At 38.3% G+C, this 22,944-nt stretch overlaps 1 protein-coding gene across 7 annotated transcripts; it reads right to left on the bottom strand.

Annotated features, from left to right (window-relative positions):
• Positions 1-376: 376 nt before the first annotated feature.
• CRYZL1 (crystallin zeta like 1) lies at positions 377-22,859 on the bottom strand. 7 transcript variants are annotated; one of them, XM_054165824.1, is made up of 15 exons: positions 22,712-22,858; positions 21,678-21,733; positions 21,510-21,581; positions 18,556-18,633; positions 17,913-17,985; positions 17,235-17,279; positions 12,670-12,738; positions 9,896-10,029; positions 9,003-9,114; positions 5,589-5,612; positions 4,581-4,679; positions 3,834-3,955; positions 3,241-3,346; positions 1,502-1,547; positions 377-780 (listed from the first exon to the last, which is right to left on the bottom strand). In XM_054165824.1, the coding sequence occupies exons 3-15, from the start codon at positions 21,573-21,575 to the stop codon at positions 681-683; spliced, it is 1,074 nt and encodes a 357-aa protein (XP_054021799.1). In that variant the 5' UTR covers positions 21,576-21,581; positions 21,678-21,733; positions 22,712-22,858; the 3' UTR covers positions 377-680. The 7 variants fall into 7 exon arrangements, with proteins under 7 accessions (XP_054021799.1, XP_054021805.1, XP_054021802.1 ...); XM_054165830.1 differs by having other exon boundaries at positions 5,589-5,609; XM_054165827.1 differs by lacking the exon at positions 22,712-22,858 and adding an exon at positions 22,213-22,340.
• Positions 22,860-22,944: the final 85 nt, after the last annotated feature.

The following is a 22,944-nucleotide window of genomic DNA, read 5'->3' as shown; positions in this document are numbered from 1 at the left end:
ATATTACAGTAGCAAGAGACATAAAGCGCCTCAATCATTTGAATGGCACAATAGTATGAGCATATGGGCTTTAGATTTACTAGGGTTTACTGCCTGGCTGCTAAAATGAAGTAGAAAATCAAACTAAGAATTCTTACTGTCAGTACCATATCCTTCCCCTCTAGCAACCTTGCCAATTCTGATGATTTTGCCTGTCTTTCAATTAAAAAATGTTAAATGGGGATTTAAGACTTGTAAGTGTACCACAGATAGTGCTCAGTCTCAATGCAGTCAAAACCAGAAAGTAAATATAAAGGTGACTATTGGTAAGGGCTGTAGAAGAGAGGACTAATAAAGAACACCAGATTTCCACCCCCCCACCCCCCCAAATTTCTTGTGGTTAAAAAATATATAGCAAATAGGTTTGCCTGTAAACATGCCTGACATTTGTAACTGAGGCAGGGCAGATAAGATTTGTATGTCAAAACTGTCTCTTTAAAAGCTACTGATGGGAATTATCTGCTCAAGTGGATCCACAAAAACACTCTGAAGTCACAGAAGCTTCTCAGACCATTTGTGCTGAGGTTCAAAAGATCTTTAAGTTCTAGTTACAGGATTATTTGAAAGCATACACTAGTTTACTTCCCAAATACATTACATTTCTTTATCTTCCACAGGCTTAGAAATCAGTAAATTGTGTGTCAGAACTGGATGACTTGTCTCTTCCGTGCTTGGTTCTTCTGAACCATTTCCATAGAAACTTTGGCTTCATACAAAGGGATTGGCTCATCCAGCTGAGGCCTAAAATGGAACAGTACGTTAGAGGTGCCTGGTGAGCGTGCTCAGATAAACAGAAATATTGTGGGACAACTGCTATAGACTTTACTTTCGCTATGTAAACTTTACTCCTTAAATAGAAGCTTTATAGCTTTTCTGGGTTCACAGAGTAAGAGAAGAGCCCTAAAGCAAACAGGAAACAGAAGTTAATTAAAAGACATCCTTCTTATAGGGAAGGGGAAAAAAATAATTGCAGATTAATTGAATGCTTGGTGGTGAGGCTTTTGCTCAATAGCAATACAGTATCCTGCATTGAGAGAGAATCTTCCATTCCCAACTTCTTATGGGAGTCTTTTTATCTAGTAGAGCATTCTTCTCAGAGGAGCATTAAACAGACTTATCATTTTTTCCAGCTAACACCATTTCTCAATCAGACACTGCTGAGCAGTCAGATATATGTATGCTCTTTCTCCATGATGAAAAGAACGTGCTGCCTCTGTTAAATTTTGAAAGACCAGCTAGCTCAATTGTGGGGGTTGACCAAATTTCCTTGTGCTTAGCCTGCTATATTACAAACAGAAATAGACCATAAACTGCTCCATAAAAATTATGTGAGACATCTTTTCCTAAGCATCCTACTATAAATTTGCAGCACAGTGTTGGCAAGAGTTTTCTACTTCTAATTCTGAATTTAAAAAGGGGAAAAAAGGAAAAAAAAAAAAAAAGAAATAGAAAAATCTCTCACCTGAAAATGCTACTTGATAATTTCTCCATGATATCTTCTAAGATGGGTATCTAAGAGGACTGTCAAGGTAAGAATGTATCTACAGTTAAATATTTTGATTTTCATGTTTGCTGGCAAGAGCTCAGTATTCATACAAAACCAGCCAAAATCAAAGCAACCTGAAAATTAACCTTAATTCCAATCTTTAGGTCAGATTTATGCACTTCTTTATGTATCAGAAACCTCCTTTCCTGAAACAGTATGCAGAAATAAACTAAGGAGAAAAAAGGCATTTTGAAAAATAAAGGGTTAAGATGGACAAATGTAGCCCACACTAACACATTACCCAACCAGAATGGCAGCTTCCCCTTTTGTGCAGAATGAAGGTGACAGACTTCTGTCACCAGTTACCAGCCCTATTATTCAAATAGGCATCTGAGGTAAAAATCAAAATAAAGTTGGGAACACAGCAGAGTCTGTAAATTCCTGGAGCACCACTGCACATCTGTGAGGGATCTTTGAGTTAATGACTATCATTCATGACAATGCAACAGATGAGGCTGTATTTAGTCTTCATAGGAAATTCAAAAAATAGCATTCCTTCCTTCACTTTAAGAGCAATCTGGTTCATGTTTGAAGCTCAGGCTGTATCTTCATATGATATTAATTCCATATGCTCAAGAATGTCACAAAATACACAGATCCAAAAGGCAGGCCAGTGCAAAACAAAGCAGATTTTTCCTTTCAACTCTAAAGCCCGTTGTGACAAAACATACTGTTACTATTAAAGATACCCCAGGGGACCACAGAAGAACTCTTACTGTTTAGTCAGATTGCTTTTCATGTGGGTAACTACTCAGTAAGTCTTCAACAAAAATACCAAACCATAAATCCCATTCATGATAACCTGCATCCCATAAATATTTCCTTAGTGTGCCTGACTTTGCCTAATCTGCTTTACAGTTTGGGGGGAGGAGGGCAGAACTTCCTTGTAGTGCAGTTAGCTGTTTCACAAATACAATGACTTAATCCTCACCTGCCTCTGCTCTGCTGCTAAGCTGCAAAAGTGATTCAGCAGATCTCATAATCTGCAGTGCAGTACAGAACAGGACAGGGAGGGTCCTTAAAGACATAAACAGGCAAACCTTTGATTACCTGAGGTGATCCACTGAAAACTGCTATGCTAGTAGAAAGACAGGAGTCCAGCTGCCTAAGATCAAATGTAGGTAATGCAAATTAAGGGAGGCATTCCTCCTCCTACACCCACATCTTTGCTCAATAAATTTCATGTACACAATGTTGCAAATAAGGAAAAAGCTATGAAACCAAAATATGTTAACTTTTAGAGTTAAGCTGATTGCATTAGGATTGACAGATAATTCATCTACTGGCCAAAAGAACAAACAAAACAAAAATTCCAAAATGTCATGTGCATAACATAAAATCCTTGTTGAACATTTTCTAATCTTCAATTAATGGGTTCAGCCTTGAGCCAAATTGCTGCATTGCATCCAGAACGTGTATTTTCTATTTCAGCACTGCTTTTAAAGAGGCATGTAAAGATAGGTATTTAGAAGGAATGCAGAGAATAGCTTAAAACATGAGTAGATGTTATAGTTTAGCTACACTGTGTGCTTAACTGTGCTGACCTTTAAGCCTGTGATTACATGACTGAAGAGACTCTATAACTTGGTTTCTTGGTTCTATTTCCATCCATTCACATTAGCAGTCAGTATTCAAAATTGCCATCAAAAGGATATAGAGATACTTCCCTTGCTGTATATTGGACAAGTTCCATATCTCATCATTAAGAAAGGAGACTGTGGCTCCTTTAAGAAACAAGGAATGACTGTCTGGAGGATCCAGCTTGAACAAATTGAAGAAAAATGTTATTCAGTTACACTTTCCTATACAGAAATAAAGGCTAAATAGTTATTTTATGTGGATGGCTATAAAACATCAAACAACAAAACCCTACCTCTTGCCCATTCTTAAAAGCTTAGCAAACTTGTAAAATTTATAGTTTTAAAGGACACTTTTCTGCCTTGTTAAATATCCAGAGACAAACAAAACAGGTCCTTCAAAATTTGTCCCTACAGCCAAGCCATTAATATAGCTGACTACCATTCTCAGAGAAAACAGCCTGAAAATTGTCTCAACACCCCTCCCCTCTCCACCCCCCCGCCCCAAACCATTAATTACTCTTCCCATTATGTACTTCCCGCTTTCTGGATGTGAAATTTTAAGCAAAACCGGATATTACTTAACAGTGGGGAACCATTAGACCATGACAGAAGCTCACACACACACACACAGAGTGTCAGTAAATTTGTTTGTACCACGGTATCTTTACCTGAAGATTTTTTTCTGCTGTTATCCAGTGTCCCCCAACACCAAGAAGAGTAATTATATCATGCTTATGAGGCAGCAACTGTGGTTTTGAAGTTGATTCATCCTCAGCACTGTACAATTTCACTGGAGAGTAAGCAGGAGGGAGAACAATTTCATCCAAATTCAAAAGCAAATTCTGTGCAGAAGGAAATGTTCATCTCTTGCTGTACTGAAAACCACATATCTTGGAATTCTTTACAGTCCTGTGTTTTCAGGTACAAGTGAGTTGCAATATATGTATATGGACACACACAATGGAAGACAGCTGTCTGGAACTCAATTATGCTGTTAATCACACGAGAATATCTGAAGTAGAAGATTTAGGAAATGCAAATATGTATTTAGCACATTTGAATGGAAAGAAGCTCTTCCATTATTTCAGCTAAAAATAGTAACTTCAGAGTTTCCACCTGTTACAAGTGTTTTAGGATACAGGTTGACAGCAATGGAGATTACAGCATAATTTTTGTATTAAAAGAAGGTGGCAGCAAAAACAATGACGTCCCAGCTCTACCCCTTAAACACATTTTTTTTGACTTTCAAAGAGAAGACAATCTCAGACAAATTTAGCAGATGACTAACAGTATCAGATTGCATGGAACAAGCAACTAATTGCAATCATTTGAGGTCATGCAGCTTCCATCTATATTACTTGTAAATAATGCTAATAAAACCCTCTCTGAAGACCAGATTTCCATCCGTTACACACCTCCAGCATCTAGAACAATATCCACTCCCAGGCCACCTGTTTCTTCCAAGCAGCTTTCTGCTACATCTGTCTTCCCATTTGACACATCTATCACTCGAGCTAGAAAGAGCAGTACATTTGGTTAACTACAATTAAAAACATCAGGTTTAGGTTCAGAGCAGAAGAGAAAGTTTTTAACTTTTGACAGTACTACAAGCAGGTTTGCAAAGTCAAAATACTAGCCAATTGTTAATTATTATTTTTTTAAACATTTTACAATAGAGTGCAAGATCAACACCAAAAAAAATACATGCTAGCTTAATGCAGAAGTAAAACTCACAAGCCTTTTTAGGCCAGAAAGGATAAAGTAAGCCACTATAATGATCATAAATCCTTCTGAAAGCTCGTTCTTTGCTATTCTTTTCCAGATGTGCCTTTGAAAATAACAAGTTCTGGAGTTCTTGTAGTTCCAGAAGCAAAAGAATGTGGACAAAAGATAAGGAGGTATCTTATTTCATGCCTCCCAACTTTCAAATTATTTATCAAATGGCCATAGCAGTAATGCTTCAGGAGAACTTTCCAAGTCTCTCCTTATTCTACATAACACCCACCACTTCCTCTTGCTTTCACATCAGAGGGCAGAGTAAAAATCTATTCTCTCTGGCATGGAACCCTGTCTCCCAGTGCAACTCAGAAGTAAACATGTAAAAAACATAATAAACTGGAAATATTTGTATCTCCTCTTGAAGTATTTCTGAAATTCCCTACTACATATTCTTCTCATATGTATGTGATACCCTGTTTATGAATGGTTATAAAGATAAACCACAGAATCAGGAATAACTAGGGCAGAAAAGCAGCAGCTAAGGTTTTTAGTTTTGTTTCATATTTGTGAGGTAGAACAAACATTTAGAGACTAAACAGGCCAAAGACTTCTCAGAAATCTGTAATGGAAATAACACCAGATATATTTGGAGGCACAATTCCAATGTGCAACAGATTAAACTCAAATTTGCAACGTGTACTTACCCACTAAAGGCTGACGTATACCTTCTTGAATTTAATCACAGGGGATGGAAAGGAAGGAGAAATATTGCAAGAAACTGGTCATTAAGAAGAGCATTAACAAGTATTCAGGTAATGCTTTGCAGTTTTAGTTAGTTAGGTTTTTATGTTTTTGCTTGGCTTAGTTTTGTTTGGGTTGGGGTTTTCTATATGTTTATTTGCTCTTCCTTCCAATCACATCATAAGATGCATTCAATTTCTTAGGTCAGCCATTCAAATTTTTCACTGAAGACAAACTAGCTGGCTAAAGAGAACACACATGGTCATATTTCAAGAAAGATGCTACATTAATTTAATAATGATAGTTACATTCCTTGCATGCAAGTAAAACCCCATAATATGCTTTTCTTATTAGTTTCTTCAGTCAAGAAGTTAAAAGGGGTTTTTCCCTTAACATAGCAATTTGACACGGTGTGAAGTTTCTGCAAAAAGTTTCACTTTGAGGATAACTCTGATTTACTAGACTCAAATCCTGACTACCAAGGAGAAATGCAATAGCTTGGTTTAAATCAGTGTGATTATTTTCTGATTTCTGTTTAGCAAAATTATGTAAATAAATCCCAAACATTTGTAAATGAGTTCAGTTTCTCCTTCTGTGACGTGCACAGCTTCTAAAATAACATTATTCTGACTGCCAAAAAGGCTTCAGTTTCTCTTTTTCACTGTTGGTGAGAAGTAGAAATATCAGTATTCTAACTTGCTACCAGAGTTTACTTTCACAGGCTGTTTCACTGAAGACATGCAAAGACCCCATCCTGTTGGTCTAAATGTGACTCCTTAAACATGAACAGGAGTTTCTACTTTCAGCATTGGAATCATATTTATTTATGAAAAAAACCCAAAACACAACCTCCCCAAAAAACTCAAAATGCAAAACCAGTGGCTTTTTTGCTTTCACATTCTAAAGTTTCTCTTTTTAATGCTGCATTGTATAACTTTATTTGAAGTAAAGTTGTAATTAAAACCTTTTTCTTTAATGCTTATGTTCACAAACATTTGCAAAACTGGTGAGTCCTGCTGTTGCAAAACAAGCACATAGAGATGCAACAGAAGTGATGCCCTTTTCACTGCAGAGATGATTCCTTCAGCCATTTTACTGAAGCAGCTACTTGTGCTACACATTGATAACACAAACTGCTGCTCATTGACACAACTGATAGACCTTGACACAGAACAAATGAAAAAAAAACACCACTGAGCAAACACAAAACTGAAAAAGCCTCCACCCAGAGTCATTAGAAGCCAGCTTAGATATAGCTAGCTAGCCTTTGGTTACTTAGAGCATTTATTTTCTATTAAGATTCCTGTAACTTAAAAATGACAGCAAGAAGTAAATATGCCAAGCAACACAAAGTTCTATGTAGATGCATGGACAGGACTATGATGATAAAAATCAATTGCAAAGTCATTTCTTAGCTAATAAAGTTTTCATATCATTAGTGAAATTTACCCATAAAACATTACAAAACAAAGTTTTTGGGGTTTTTTTGGTATTTACTCTTTCACCCTGCAACAGCTGGCATAACAAACCTCTACATATCAACAGCATAAACAAAAATGCTTTGAGTTCTGATCTCTGTAATCTCAACCCTCAGAGTAAAAAAAACTTCAGAAATACAAAAAGGCAAAAAATAGTTTTTGGGGTTTTTTTTTTGCGAAGTAGAAAAAAAAGATAGGAAAAAAAGAAGAAAGAAGAAAAGAGGTAATATAAAATCTGGGGAAAGAAGTCTGCCAGACCTTAAAAGAAGCTATTACATTCCCAACACAAAATTTTGCAGTTCCCTGTTGAAGATCATTAAGGCCAGACAGCAAAGGTGTCTCTCTCCCTGCTCTTATGTAACAACCTCTGCACAGTACTCCACTTCCTGCTGCATTATCAGCTCTCCAAATACTTCTAAATACTCAGTAGGCTGGAAGTGAATCATTCTCCCATGCTGCAGATGTGTGTGAACATGCAGTCCAAGAATGCACATGCACACTGTGTTGTCTCTATGCTTCCACTGCCAGTTCTGTTCTCCAGAGTCAGAAAGGAATTGACAAGAACTCTGTTCTCTCCATGCCTCAGGAGCAGCTCTCTGGCTTGTTTCATCCCTCTGCTAGCTTACTATCCTTGAGCCAGCAAGAACAGAAGGATAACAACATATGCACCTGCAGAGCAGCAACGCCTGGTTTTAGTGCATCACTAAGAACAAGAAGGATTTGGAAACTGCTCTAGTTCTCCATTTGGAAAGCCAAGATTGCTAACAATATTACCATGGTAAACAACAAAGGAGTTAGTCACGGACAGTTAACCTTGATGTTATCTTTCTAATCACATTTCATCCAAGCTCATATATATATATGGATTTATTTTAGCTGTGATAACTGACTACACAATGCTTTTCCCACAAAGGCATTCTTGCAAGAGACACAGCTACTCTTACATATACTTCCTTAAATGACAACAAAAATCACACTAAAAACAAACTTGGTGATTATTCTGTGTCAGTCTGCATTTTGAGGCACTGGTTTTACCTTTTATTCACTGCACAGCAAAGGTCATGGACTACAATAAGCATGGACTTCACAGTGCCATCCTTCATTTTAAAACTAATGAATATTCTACTTTCCTCCACGGTGTGGCATGGAAATAAGAAAAAGCTTGCTCAGGAGACATGCTAATAGCTTCTACATGGACTGTGGTCCAAACAGCCCTGTTACTTTGAGGGAACAGCACCCTCCAAACTTAAGTGTCATGGAGAAGAAATGGAAAAAGTCATAGATGAATGCATACATTATTTCTAATGCAAAACTTCTTTATAAAATAGGAGAATCCAGAGCCTTTGAATGTCCAGCTAGTTATAGAATCATAGAATTGCTTGCGTTGGAAAAGACCTCTTAAGAGCGAGTCCAACGGTACTTGAAACGGAGCTGCCACATAGCTTGATAAAATACTATTAGTAGTAATTTGAGTCTGCTGAATGCTTTATCTCAAGTATATGATTACATCTGAACTCTGTCTCAGGTACCTAGATTACACATTGTGATAGTGGCAACTCAGTAATGCTTTCTTCATGTTCACAAGCAACAATTCTGTAAAATGAAAAGACTTCTTGAGTACTTAGGATAAAAGGCAGCACTCAAGCACTATTGTGTGAGATGGAAAGTACTGACAATCATTACAATGTAAATGAAGAATTAAGATGCCATTACATACGCCTAAACCAGAAATTAAATACCTATGGAGTACAGATTAAAATGTAAAACTGTTTAATTAGACAGTTTATTAACTTGCATTTCAGTTCTCAGCTACTGAAACAAGCCTCCAGACTCAACAGAAAAAAAAATATTTTGAGACATTCTTTAGTATAAACTTTAGCACCAAATAATGTAACTTACCCACAGGAGGTCTAAGCCTCTCCAGGTACTGCTTATCTTCAAGACTGTATGCAGTAGAGATTACTTTAGCTCCTCTGTGCTGTGCTAACTGAATGGCTATTGTACCAAATGGCTGCAGAAGAAAAAAGGCAGATGAATTTACTTACAGCAACAACTTGATGCTGCTTAAGAAAAACTGTATTGCAGAGGACATTCAGGTGAAGTGAGGAGAGCATCCAAAAATGAACTTGTCCCTCCAATAAAACATGTCTGAACCAAGAATTTGAATTTTCACAGATCTGCTTTAGTTCCAAGTGATGCCAAAAAAAGTCTTTTCATTGACTGGGAAGCCCTGAACAAACTTTTAGTAATTAAATAGTTCTTATCTTCAATGAAATAGCTCAGATTCTGCTTTAAGGAATGCAAGTACTATAACTGCAACTGTAACTTGTAGCTTTGGGCTTGCTTGCTTGTTGGAGGAAGGAAGGGCTACCAAGGAAAAATCCCAGCCACGTTTACTTTAATGAATCTTTGCTGAGGCAAGCTCCACATCACTAGCAATAAAGATGGCAGTAATGCAAATGATATTATTTGTATCTAGAAGTTAAAGAGCAGTGGTGGGGAAGGAATTAAAAAAAAAGTTAAGACACTCTCCTCCAGTTATACCTGAGGGCTTAAGAACTACCTCTCTTCACTTCCCACACAACATGTAAGGACTGTATTCTTGGCTCAGTCCCTTATGTGGGAGGGCCTTACCTATTAATACATCAAGGGTGCTGCCAGGAGTGAAAGACAAGGCTCAATAAGTTGAGTATGTTGTAAGGAATCCAATTATTCTGGTGATAAAACAACTATTTATGGCAGAGGTAATCTTTGTGTTCTGAAATTGTAGTTGTTGCACAGTTGTTACCTACACTTGCTCCATCCATTACAAGGACAGTTTTTCCAGGAGAGACTTGGGAAAGGTAGTGTAAAGCTGTGTAGGCTCGGACACCATCGCGAACAGTCCCAGCTGCTTCAACCCAGCAAACCTTTTCTGGTTTACGAACTAAGTTTGGGGGGAAAAAAAAAAAAAACAATCAGGAAAAACACCTAGCAAGTCCCTGACATTCCACTCAGAATTTTATTTATTTTTAGACTTCATCAATTTCTAAAACATCAAAGAAAATCACACAGGTCAAATCAACTACATATCTAATTATGATTTACTTCACAAAGACAATATTCTGATGTTGAGGCTTGTGGCAGGACTGCACGGACTCAGAGTGAAAAACTCAATTGTTATTTCAAGAATAATCAGTTTGCTTCTGTAGCACTCTTGTGAGCAAGTTCAAATACAGTATTTGAACAGGGAAAAAGAAAGAAATGCACTTCCTACCATAGCTCCTGACAGAAATGATCTGAGAAGGACTCTTCTTTTCACAAAGATATTTTGGATGCAGAGAACATACAATCCAAGTTACAACCCATGAGTTCCTAATTTTGCCTCTCTATAGGTTAGAATCTCTGCCCTGGTAAGGCCCCACCTGAAGTACTGTGTCCAGTTCTGGTCTCCCTTGTTCAAGGACAGGGAACTGCTTGAGAGGCCACAGCAAAGGACTATGAAGATAATTAGAGAACTAGATCATCTTATGAAGAAAGGCTGACAGATGGGGCTTTTTAGCCTGGAGAAGACTGAGAGGGGGATCTTATCAATGCTTATAAGTAGTTAAAGGGTAGGTGTCAGAAAGATGGGAACAGTGTTTCAGTGGTACCCAGTGACAGGACTAGAGGTAATCACAAAGTGTTAGAGGTTGGAAGAAACCTCCAGAGATCATAAAGTCCAACCCCCCTGCCAAAAGCAATGGGCATGAACTTGAGCATGCAAAGTTCCATCCAAACACTAGGATGAATTTCTTTACTTTGGGGATAGTAGAGCACTGGATCAGGCTGACCAGAGAGGTGGTGGTGTTTCCATCTCCAGATTCATTCAAAACCTGCCTGGATGCAGACCTGTGCAATCTGCTCTATATGAACCTGCTCTGGCAGCAGAGTTGGACTCGATGGTCTCCTTAGGTGCCTTCCAAACCCTATAGCTCTACAATGCTGTGTGATTTCATACTCCATTGGGTACAAGCAGCTTCTGGAGGTTATAAAACATTTTAAGAGAGATAAAGGCCACAATATCACTTGTCACCTCTGTTTTCTGTTGTCTCTACCTACCAGATACTTTAGAATTTTCCCATTCTATCCATGTGCTTTAAGGCTGGTGGGGTTAATGTTAATTAAGTACCTTATTAACTGGGAATCACAAATTCAAACACCATTTTACATGATTTAGCAGACCCTGAAAATCATCATAGCCCAGCTGAGCGTCTAGCATAGAACTGAACACAGTAAGTGCAGTCCTTTTGAGGCAGGCTGGAAAGCAGAAAAACTGGAAAAGTTTGGTCCCTCCCTTTAAGCCTAAGAATTGGCAATGTAACCTGAATCAGAGAAGCTATAAAACCACCTAAGCAATGAGACCACCTGGGATCATCTATGATTGTGCTGGAAAAACCTTCTAGGCATCATCACCAGGATCACCACTCTGTCCAGTCCTGAGTTCATGCTACTTAGCACAGAGTACTCAAAGTAATACAAGAGCTACTCAAAGTAATACAAAGTTGGAAATATTTTCTGCCTATAGTTACTGTAAATAGCGATAAGTCAGCACAGGCTTCTAGATTTCATTTTACCTGACTTGTACTTTTAAGTGTTAGAAAGAAGAAACCTTATTTTTTTCATCTCCAGAAGCCCATGGCTTATTTTGGAAAAGACTGTCATAGCTAGTCAGGAAGATATCCTCTTCAAATGACTCAACATAATTAGTTGTTTACCTCTCATGTAAAAAACAAATAACCCCCAAGCAACCAAACCAAACCAAACCAAACCAAACCAAACACAACCCCTCCAAAATCATGGAGAGAATAATCTGTGCAATAAAAGTAGGGATTTGGGTTTGGTATAGACAAATTTAAAGGACTTCATAACTACTCAAGTTGAATTCATGGACAGTCAAAGAAACAATACAAACTATTTTGGGCGTAAATATAGCTTGCTCAAAGTGATAAAACAAGCTCAGAAGAAGCATAGATATCCCTGAATTTACTATTCTAAACATTAAAGCACTCTATGCCCAGAAAGGGGAAACTGGAAATTCACAATAATTGAAAATGATGTTTCAATACTAGGCTTTCTCTGATCCTCATGCCCTGAACATCCTTTTTTTTCCTGCTAATTTTATCCCATCTGTTAGTCTGGTCACAAATGATGTTCCTGTATTGAATCGACGTGAGGGAAAAAGCAGATGTCTCCTTATTTAATTTTGTGACAAATGAGGTGAAGAAAAAGTAAAAAGACAATGAACCAACAGAAAGGGAAGTTAGAAGGAGGGAAAAAAAAATTTTAAAAGGATGGGAAAAAAAAAAGAAGTAATCTTCTGTGGCTTGAGCAAAATATTAACCCTTTAAACAGTGACATCCAAGAAAAAGCCCCTAAAAGTACATAGTATACAAAGCTTCTATGAACAGGTGGAGTTGACTGAATGTTGATATACAGAACAAGTTTGCCCAGAAGTCCAAGCTGATTAGCTTCCTATTAGAAAAGCTAATCTGAAGTCTAAAGATACAGTAAATGTAAATATTACCAAAATATATGAACTACATACCCAAGTAATGCTCATGAACTAGAATAACTTCACAAACACCAGATTCTTCAGAATCCAAGGGTAAGATTCCTGAAAATACAATTGAACACAGACATTTAATTTCAAACAAGTATACCTAATAACCTAAACGTGCCCCTACTGAAATTGCAAGTCCCACTTTGTCTGTGGTTCAGCCAGCCTTGTCAGCTTTATGACAGGTTCAGAAAATCTGGCAGTGTAACAGCCTGTAATCAATATGGGCACAGTGCACAAGATGGTAGAGGTGCTCCAAACAGCATTTTGGGGACACTACTGATTGATTTTTGCTACTGGCATGGTTATTTTTTCTCAGGTTATGTCTGAACTCATTGCACACTGTCCTCACTGTGATGAGTGATCCTGTTTCTACTCTGGACCATAGCTAACACAGAAGAAAATGGAGCTCTCTTATTGCAGATGGGCACAGACCGAAAAACACTACAGGTACCTCAAATTAGAATAGAATAGAATAGAATAGAATAGAATAGAATAGAATAGAATAGACCATTCCTTCTAAATATCTATGTCTACATGCTTCTTTAAAAGCAGTCCTGAAATAGAAAATACACATTCTGGATGAGATGCAGTAATTTGGCTCAAGGTTGAACCAATTAATTGAAGATTTGAAAACAGAATAGAATTAACCAGGCTGGAAAAGACCTTTGAGATAATCGAGTTCAACCTGTCATCCAACACTATCTAATCAACTAAACCATGGCATCAAGTGCCTCATCCAGTCTCCTCTTTAAACACCTCCAGTGATGGGGACTCCACCACCTCTCTGGGCAGCACATTCCAATGGCCAGTCACTCTTTCTGTGAAGAACTTCTTCCTAACATCCAGCCTAAATTCTTCCATTCTGATGCCTGCACATGTGTTGTTAGCAAAGGCAGCAAAAAGGGACAGAGAAAAGCACAGGAAGATAAAGCAAGAATGCATAAATTTTAAAAAGCTGGAGTGGAAATGAGGAGCTGAAGGGGAAAAAAAATGGACCCCCCGTGCAAGACTGAGAAAGCAAGACAGAATAGGCAGAAATAAAGCAAACAACAACAACCACCAAACAAAAAAAGCATCCTGGTTGTAACAGAGTATTTAAACTCTACTGGTCAAAGGACACCAATCTGGAATCTGATTAGTCTTCTGGACACGTGTACTCTCTGTCTTTGGTAGAACAGTATTATCTTCTCTCTCCCAGCCAAATCTTACATTCCACTTTGACCAAAGCAAGGGCTTTGGCTTAAAATCCACAGCAAATTTGGCTGCTATTTCCAGTCTTTCACAATGCTCATCTGCAGATGTCTCAAGGGTTTATCTACAGAATAACAATACAAAGCCTAAAGTAGCTCTCTGCAGAAATATGATGAAATAAGGAAATAACGCAACAAGGGCAAGAATCTCACAACAGAACAGTTTCTTACAACATCACTATCAATTCTGTCTTACTTTCCTAACTCAAGTCATTCTCTAATCCTTTATTTAGCATACAAAATATAAAGAAGTATGAAAGAATGTCCCCATCCTAAAACATCATTCAGATTTTGATAATACAATATTACATTTCAAATGTTAAGAAAAATTCCCTTACAGTAAATTAAACTAAGCCTTGGCACCCAAACCAATTTGCATCCTAACACCTTGCTATAGAAAAAGCAACACACAGGATGAAGACCTACTTTTTCTTGACAAATGCAAAAGTTCAGGAACAATCACGTTATCTCCTAACACTCAAGACAGCCTCCAAGGAATCACATAACATTGCTATCAATTCATATTGATTTCTGGGTCTCTAAAACCACTCACAAAACCATGACCCTTATACTGAGGGAAAGGCAGAAAGCATCTTAAAGAACCGCACCTTGTAGTATACCTCCTAACTGACAAAGTTCCAACATGGAGGCATATACCTTTATTTTATGTGTGTTATACACATCAAGCATTTGATACAAGTAAAAAATCAGGGTTTTCACCTTACTTGTCAGAACTACTCCACGTAGCATAGGGCTTTCATGCATTAATTACTTAGGTAGTGAGTGACAAAGCACATGGAAGAATCAACAGGCAATCTAGTTAACCATTAGTACATCTAAGCAGGTACGTTTGTATTTAGGTTTATGTTTCCAAGTATTTGTGGCCAATTTAACTCTCAGAATATTTTTTTCCTGTCCTTATTTTAATGAGGAACATAGCATAATTGATTGCTAAAAGATTCTGAGAGCAACAAATAAAACAGATTAGTTTTGAAAGGAACTCAAGAATGTGTCTCAGAAGACTTTGGGCTGGTCTGAGGTTTTACTACTCTATTTCTCTTAACCGAACAAATTATTATGTATAAGAGAATACACTGTGTAAAGGGGGAAAAAAATAAATCTCCTATGGAAGATTAAAGAAGCATCAGAAAAACTTTAAAAGTGAGAACTAGTTCTTGGCATAATTTCAGGTATAGACAAATGATTTAACACAACAAATACTTCCAGAGAGCACAGTACTACTCTTACATTAAAAAGAGTACATTCATAAATAAGGACCATATTATTACTGTTAAACTCAGCAAGAGTATATACCAGGACTATACTCATTGATGGAAGGACTGGCATTTTGTAAAATTAAAGCAGAAATGTTTTTCTGGCAATTGTATATTTTGGGACAGTTTGATGTTAATAAACACAGAGGTAACCTAACAATTTGACAAGAGCTCATTTTCTTTTAAATCTCCTCATTCATTACCTATGCATAAGCTCATAGGAATAGTAACTTTGAAGTGTGTTTATTAGGGAAGATTTACCACTGCAGATGTATTTCACTCCTATATTTTGTCTTTATGGCCTCTGTGTTGTATGCACAATGTTGAACAGCTGTTTGAAAATGAATGCTATGAGCTTTCAGTACAGAACTGGGTTTTCTTTCAAAAGAAGCTAAAAATATTTAACACTGTTTTCTTCACTTCCCTATTTCTGTACGTGTAATTCTGGCTTTCCTGTACCTGCATTCACAAACATGCAGTAGTCAAGAATAAAAACCACAGAAAATGGAAGTCTGAGAGAAAATTAATCTGCCTCTTTCATGACCCAAGTAGGATTGCATTCCCTTAACATCAAACTTACTCTGAAGTAGCTCAGCTGATTCAAACTACTTATTCTATATTTGAATGAATCCTAATTCCTGCAGCCTCTTAGAATGTTAGTTAGACCTCTCAGATCCACTGATTTATATTCAGAGGTGTTTTGTTTGCTTGTGGGGGTTTTTGGTTGTTTTTTTGTGCTTTTTGTTTTCAACTACATACTGAAACTGTATTCCTTCAGCTACAACAAAAGGTGATCAAAACACAAAGACTATATTCAGACATTCAACAGATGCAGCATAGGTCGGTAAGATATTTAAACAAATGAGTAATAGTGTTCACAGTAATGATACTACTCATAGTTCAATGTGAATCCATATGCAAGATCAGAAAATGCCTGGTCATAACTGTTGAACTTACTTAATCAAAGCCACTTCTGTACCCCATAAAATGATATATTAATGTCATTTACTGTAAGGATCACACCTTCTGTGGCCAATAAACAGCAATAATCATGCGTCTTACTCCATTAGATTTAAGCTAATGATATAAAAGGTCTGCCAAAGTTTTACTAGGAAAAGAAAAGCCCCCAGCACCTTCTGTGTGATTTTTGACCCCAAGTCTGTTTTAAGCAACAAACAAAAGAAGTGTAGTGATTACTGCTTGTCTTTCTGATTGGCTTATCTGACAATAATGTCACAGCAGGATCATAAAACATGGACTCCCTGCGGATAAGTTAGAGGGGAAACAAGTCTGCTTTGAAGAACTCTAATGTGTAGTAAAAATGAAGATTCTGGAAAACTAGCAGCTTGATCAGCGTTTCTTTTAAATGTGGACTTGCATTCTGCAAAGCACTTCATAATATGTATTGCTTTTAGCAACTCAGAAAACAGTGGAAAGAAGTGGTGATCCTACTTGGATGCTTAAATAAGGACCACAATTCATTTTTTTGTTCAGTTTTTTCTAAATTACATCATCTTCTGCTTGAGTAGTCTTTAGTATGCTTGAAGAAGATTTTAATAACCAGCAGTTAAAAGTGTATTTTCATATCACCCTCAAGAAGGGAGGAAACATAAACATAGATATTGTAACTCACAGAAATCAAGAGGTATGTATTAACTACATCAAGATAGTGTTATAAATACAAGTAATTGTCTATGTATTCAGATGGATTGCCTTTAGAGCACTTATTTTACACAGCTAATTGAATCCAGGCATATACTGTTAAAGATTTGGTGAATGCAGCAGGACTATGACAGATTACACTAGCTGGGGACCTCAATTTCCATTCTTGTAACCAAAACACTTCCATAAGAGAGAACTTTCAGTATAGAATCCTAAATGGTAGGCATTTATTCATGTGACAACAGTTTATTCTTTGAAAAATATATCTCTAATTGTATCTTTAGCAACGATTACAACTTCAGCCATTTGTTACAAAAAGATTACTACTTATGCTAGTTGATAAGGCAAACAAGCGTTAACTTACCTACCACTTCATCATCTGGCTGAAAAAAGGTCACCTTGCTTCCAACTCAAAAAGGAAATATGAAAGAGAGGAAAGAAGACATGAAGATAAATGTTTCTAACAGAAACTGAGCATGCATTTGAAAGCACTAGCTCACAAAATAACAATACACCCCAATAGTGATTCTTTTTTTTTTTTCCTGTTTAATGTGCACATACCAAACCCAGATGTTTAATTCACTTAACTTTGGCACCCCGTCCACAAACGTTACACGCAAGTACACACACGTATCTGTTTTCGAAAGATCCAGGCTTTAAACTATGCATCAAAGGTGGAGGTGTCACTGAAACACTGCTGAAATTGCTGAGTGTTATTCTGTTTTCACTATGAACAAATGAATTTTTTACAAATTGAAGATTGTTACAGCATGTGCAGGTACTATCTTAAGATCTCATCAAATTTTATTTAGAATGTTTCCATGCAAAATTTTCTTTTGAACTCTGAACAGATATGCAGGAATAACAGTTCAGTTCCTTTTCTTACTTTCATTTCAGTATTAATTATTGACTCAGGGAAAACCTCATTAAGCAAGCAAATAGTTCCTACTATTAAAGGTGTACCACACAAATAGTATTTATTTGTTCTGGATAACGAGACCTTAAGTCTTACTCCAGACTCTCCCAAGGTAATTATACTCACCTTCTAATACAACTCCAGAAATTTCTCGACCAACAGGCAGAATCTCCTTCTCCAGTTTAATTTCTGAGAGAAGCTAAATGAAAATAATGATTACAACATTCTTACTAAGGCTCAAGATATGCATATATATTATCATCATACAGTGTTTGGCATTCACAGTAAGAAAGGTGGGCCATTAGAAAAATGTTATTTGGGGAAGAAGAAAAAAAAAAAGTACACACATTACTCATTTAATATTAAAACCTTTGCACTGATTTTCTGTATTTAAATTTAGAAGCATAAAAAAACAAAAGCCCCAACAACAAACAAATAAAAGAAAGACAAAAACAGAGTTGTTATCAGGCAAGCCAAACTGTGATTTCCAGTCAGTATGCAGAGGATGATAAAAGGGATTTACTATAACAGAATTAACAAATGACAGCTGATCTTTCTCCATAAATTAGGAACCAAATTACAGGTGCCTTTTATTTAAAGAGATATGTGAGAATACCACATCAATCCTGTGGCCTCTTTCTCAGCATTGAAGCTGTATCCTCAGATGGCATAAATGGAATTGTGCTTTTACCAGCTAGGGCCCTAGCTTAGATCTTCAACGGAAACCATAAACACCTCTAGCTTTGATTAAAAAAATATAAGCAAATACCTTTGTATCTATCCAGCTCAGTGCACAGGCTCTAACTTGTACTTTCACATCATAGTCTCCTGGAGGAGGAAGGTTTTCCTAGGACAAATGTACAGATGTTACATTATACAATGCAACATGAATGTGCTAGCAGATCCTCTGAAGCTCTTGAAACCACTTTTCTACACTGCCTTTGTTTTAAATAGTTTCGTAGTTTTGTTTCTCCAATGAAAAGAAAACCGATACCACAACATACTTATAATGTCATTTAGACTATGTATGTATACATTAGACCTTACTAAACCTTAGGAGATACTGGCATTATTTTTCTGGGATTTTAGTGAGGGGTTTTTGTTTGTTTGTTCGTTTGTTTTCTGCACATTAAGTATCATACCCTTACCTGAAAATTTTAGTATGTACTAGTGTCTAACAAATAGAAGGAAGGAAGTCTTTAATATTAACTCTGTATTGCATGAGTGATGAAGAATCTTAAGAGAACTTTCACATAAATGTCTGACAAACTTACTAAGTATTCAAATAGTCCACATGACATCAAAGAAACAGACCTGATAAGAATTGGTGTTAAACCCCAGAAACGATGGATACCTTACATTCAAAAGTGGTCTGCTAATGAAGCCTTCCCTTACTTTTTCAACATTTATTTTTTAAATCGATAGCTGAAATGATTTTAAGTAGTTTGGTACTGCTGCTTTGAAGTATTTAATATGCCAAGTTGAATTCTGACTCCCCATAGCTGTAGTCAGCCCGGGTACCGGCAGCAAAATTATACATTTCCATGTTACATTGTAGTCTGCAGTTGGATTGAAACACTTACCAGGAAGTTATTGGAGAGCTTTGTTTCTATTGCTGAAGTTAAGAAACATTTTAAGCATTTAAGTGATTTAAAAAAGAAACCTTTTCCAAGACATAGCTGTTGCTTTTCTGCTAGGGTTAGCAACATGAACAGTAACTTCTGTAAAGGGAATGCTGAGCTGATCTTTTCCTTACCCCAGCTCAATTAAACACATGCTGTTCCTTCAAAATTGCAAGGCGTTTTGCCAGTCAGGCTGACCCCAGCTCCTCAAACAAACCAGAGTGGGCTCTCACCCTTTGTTTCACAAAACAGAAAAGTTGTTAACTGCTGAACTACATGAACACTGCATCTCTGGTTTAAAAAAACCCAACAAAAATACAAAGTGAAAAGACCAAAAAACCCCCCACCAAAAACCTAAACCAACAACGACAGAAGAGTTAGAATCTACAGGATTTATGTAATATATGTGCATATAAGACTACATTGTCTTTTGGAACTATTGTTTTGGTATGCATAGTTCAGTAAGCCTAAGCATTGTTGCAATGCACACAGTAAAATTGCTTTTCTTTATAAAAGGATACAAGTTTTAAGAACAAAAAGAAACAATGAAATGTTTGTGCTGTTAACTGGTTCCTTCCCTCATAATTTATGTGTGTCATTATTAGGAACTGCCCAGGCACAACATAAGGAAATTTTGCTATGGAAGTTCTTCATTCAATCTATTGACTTTTTGTGATCTACCTTCTGTTTTATTAGGGTCTCCTCAGCCAACTAGCTTTCCTTTTCCTCACTTTTTTCAACATTTGTTTTTATTTAAGATGAGGGTTCCATGCTGCTGGTCATTACACATGCACAAGCAGTTCCTGTCTGAATAGATTTAAATAGGTAAGTAGGCAGACAGTCTGTGCACTGGAGTACAGTTTCAAGATCTGCTTTAGCTTACCTAAGACTGTACCAGAGCTGTCTGGCTCACCTGTTGCCAGTATCTACATATTCCCATACTCCTCTTTTGTGCTGGAGCTAGCAAGCATAGACCCATCACAATCATATGAACGAGTTTGTAGCAGATGACTAGTTTCCACCTGGATAAGTAAGCTGATCTCATCTCATCTCACCTTATAGCTGTATGACTCATAAAGAGAACAAAAATGTTCCACTGGAAGGTGAACAAACCCTTTCAGCATAAGTACAACTTCACTATTAATAGTTTAAGCAGATCTAAGACTCTTCCAGGATTACAACCTTGGTTGTATCAAATTCATCTATCTCATTGCATCCTTCATTTCTGGGACTTAGCAGCAGTTCAAGCAAGATTCTCACCAGTACTATATTGTTGCACTTTGATATTATGTGGCTCATAGGCATATTTAGGTATCTATTAATTACATGCATATACATGGGTATCTATAGTAATTTATTTTGTACCTAGAAGAGATTTAGGAACACTGGTTCACAGCATCAAAATGATGTAAGCATTTTTCTACTGCTCAGACACCCTTAAGGCATCAACATACTCACTGACATCCAATATTATCCATATGCCACAAGCTCACATGTACACTTATCCAATGTATGATAGACTCTTATCCAATGTATGATAGACTCTTTAGCACAATAGTTTCATCTAAATTTGACAGAAAAATAGTTGTCTTCTTGTTGTTCCTTTAAGTGGTAAGAAAACAGGTGGCTAGACAAAGAAACTTACCAGTGCTTTGGAGAAAAAGGCTGAACTGTGATCTCAGTCCTCACTAACAACAAAGAACTCAAAAGATGAAAGAAAATAACTGTAGGAATGCTCTAAACATGACAAATTACTAAAGCTGTATTTCTAGGGTTTTTTTTTGGTAACAAGAACATACAACAAGGAGATTGAATCCATATGAAGCCAGGTCGCACTTGTTATGCCTGCAATTCCCCCCCCAAAAAGTATAGACACCAAAACTGCACAGAGAAATCTGGCACTGGTCTTTGCCAGGTGCTGTATGATCATGGCCAAATATACCTCCCCTACTTTTATTTACTTGTCTGTATGTGCAACAATTAAACCAGTTCTTTATTTTTTAATCTACAAAAGAGTTAGGTGTTCAATTCTCTTGTGGCATTCAGCCACACTCTTTTCTTCCATTGAATGATTAATAGTGCTATTATGATCAGAACTCACTCTTTCCTGGAAGACAAATGTCATTTCCTCTCCATGCGAATTTTGCTGACAATACAAGGCCTTCATAGCGATCTGAAAAAAAGACACAATAACCAAACTATAATACATGTTCAGACAACGTCAGGGCAAAGGGCAATATAACTAGTGCAGGAATAAAAGGAACCTTACATAGGACTTCGCTAAAAATCTCAGCTTGACTTAAGCTGTCCGCAACAATCAGGAGCCTTTGAAAAACAAAACAAAACAAAAGCCCCTCAAATTACAGGAAAAAAAAGAAGCAAACCGTGCTGCCATTATATTGCTCCTGACAGCCAGCACGAACACCTTAGGGGACACACGATGTTGAAGAGACCGCCCTCAGCCGGGGCTCGGCACAAACCCCATCAGCCCCAAGCTCGGCGGTGCCGGGCCACTTGGCCGGGCTCTCATCGCGCTCCGGACCCAGTACCCACAAGTTCCCTTGACAGCAGCTGCCATGCTGCGGTCGCTTCCGTTGGTGCCACCGGCCACGCCAGTGCTATTATTCTGGCGCTTTAACACACCGGAGGAGGCAGCGAGGAGACAGTGGCCAATGCCTCACCAGTGCCCGCCTCTGGCTCCGCACCGCGACAGCCGCGGCGCCGCAGCAGCCCTTCAGCGCCTGCTGAGGACCACGCGCGGAGGAAACCTGAGACGACACCAAACCGAGGGACTCCAATCCCACCCAAGGTCACCAGAGGGAAGAGGCCCCGGCAGCCGGGACGACACACGGACGGCCCACAGGAAGCACCGCCGCCACCGGTGGTTGCTATGACAAACCACTACTTCCGCCGCGCTTCCACCTCGGCCCTCCGGCAAGTACGGACACCACCCTCACGCCCCGTCCCCAACTCCAACATCCTGAGGGGCCCCACTTGAGCTCATGGTTGGTCGCAGAGGCCGCCAGTCGGAAAAAAAGAGGAGGCAGGAGTGGCTAGAGAAGCTGTCGCTCACCATAAGAGAGGCGGGAGCAAGCAACCCCTAACACCACACCCCCACTCCCCCCCAAGCCCCCAACAGGAGAGAGACTACGCGGCCCAGGAGGCTGTGCGGTGCCGCCCAGTGGGCTACATCGTCCGGGGCGCAGCGCCCAGAAGCTGCCCTGTGTGACCTCCCACAAGCGGGACCGGCAACTAGGGCGCTACCAGAGTGGGGGAGGAGAGCGTCCTTTCGCTTTGAATTACCCTTATGCAAAATAAAGGGGCCGCCTAGCCCCCACAGGCACATCCCGCTGAAGGTGAGAAGGGAGCTCAGAAGCCTCCTGCCCCCCGGCTCTGCTGCTTGCCCGCTGACCCCATCGGCGTAAGAACGGGCCTGACAGCGCCCGGATTGGCTGGAGAAGGCTGGGTCCCCGTGGTGCTCCCGGTTTCTCATTGGTGGCACACACTTGCCCGTCGCGCGAGGGGCGGGAGAGAGG

The sequence above is a fragment of the Dryobates pubescens genome, chromosome 12 (assembly GCF_014839835.1).
Source record: "Dryobates pubescens isolate bDryPub1 chromosome 12, bDryPub1.pri, whole genome shotgun sequence".
Lineage (NCBI taxonomy): Eukaryota > Metazoa > Chordata > Aves > Piciformes > Picidae > Dryobates > Dryobates pubescens.
This window is presented reverse-complemented; position numbering and strand designations above follow the sequence as displayed.

Bases quoted from the DNA above. Each gene is read 5' to 3' on its own strand.
- CRYZL1 (XM_054165824.1), bottom strand. From the start codon at position 21,575: ATGAAGGCCTTGTATTGTCAGCAAAATTCGCATGGAGAGGAAATGACA. The intron at 10,030-12,669 runs GTATGTAGTTCA...CCCCAAACTTAG, and splicing joins AGTTCATGAGCATTACTTGG to TTCGTAAACCAGAAAAGGTT. The intron at 9,115-9,895 runs GTAGGTAACAAC...TTTCTTCTGCAG, and splicing joins TTGTAATGGATGGAGCAAGT to CCATTTGGTACAATAGCCAT.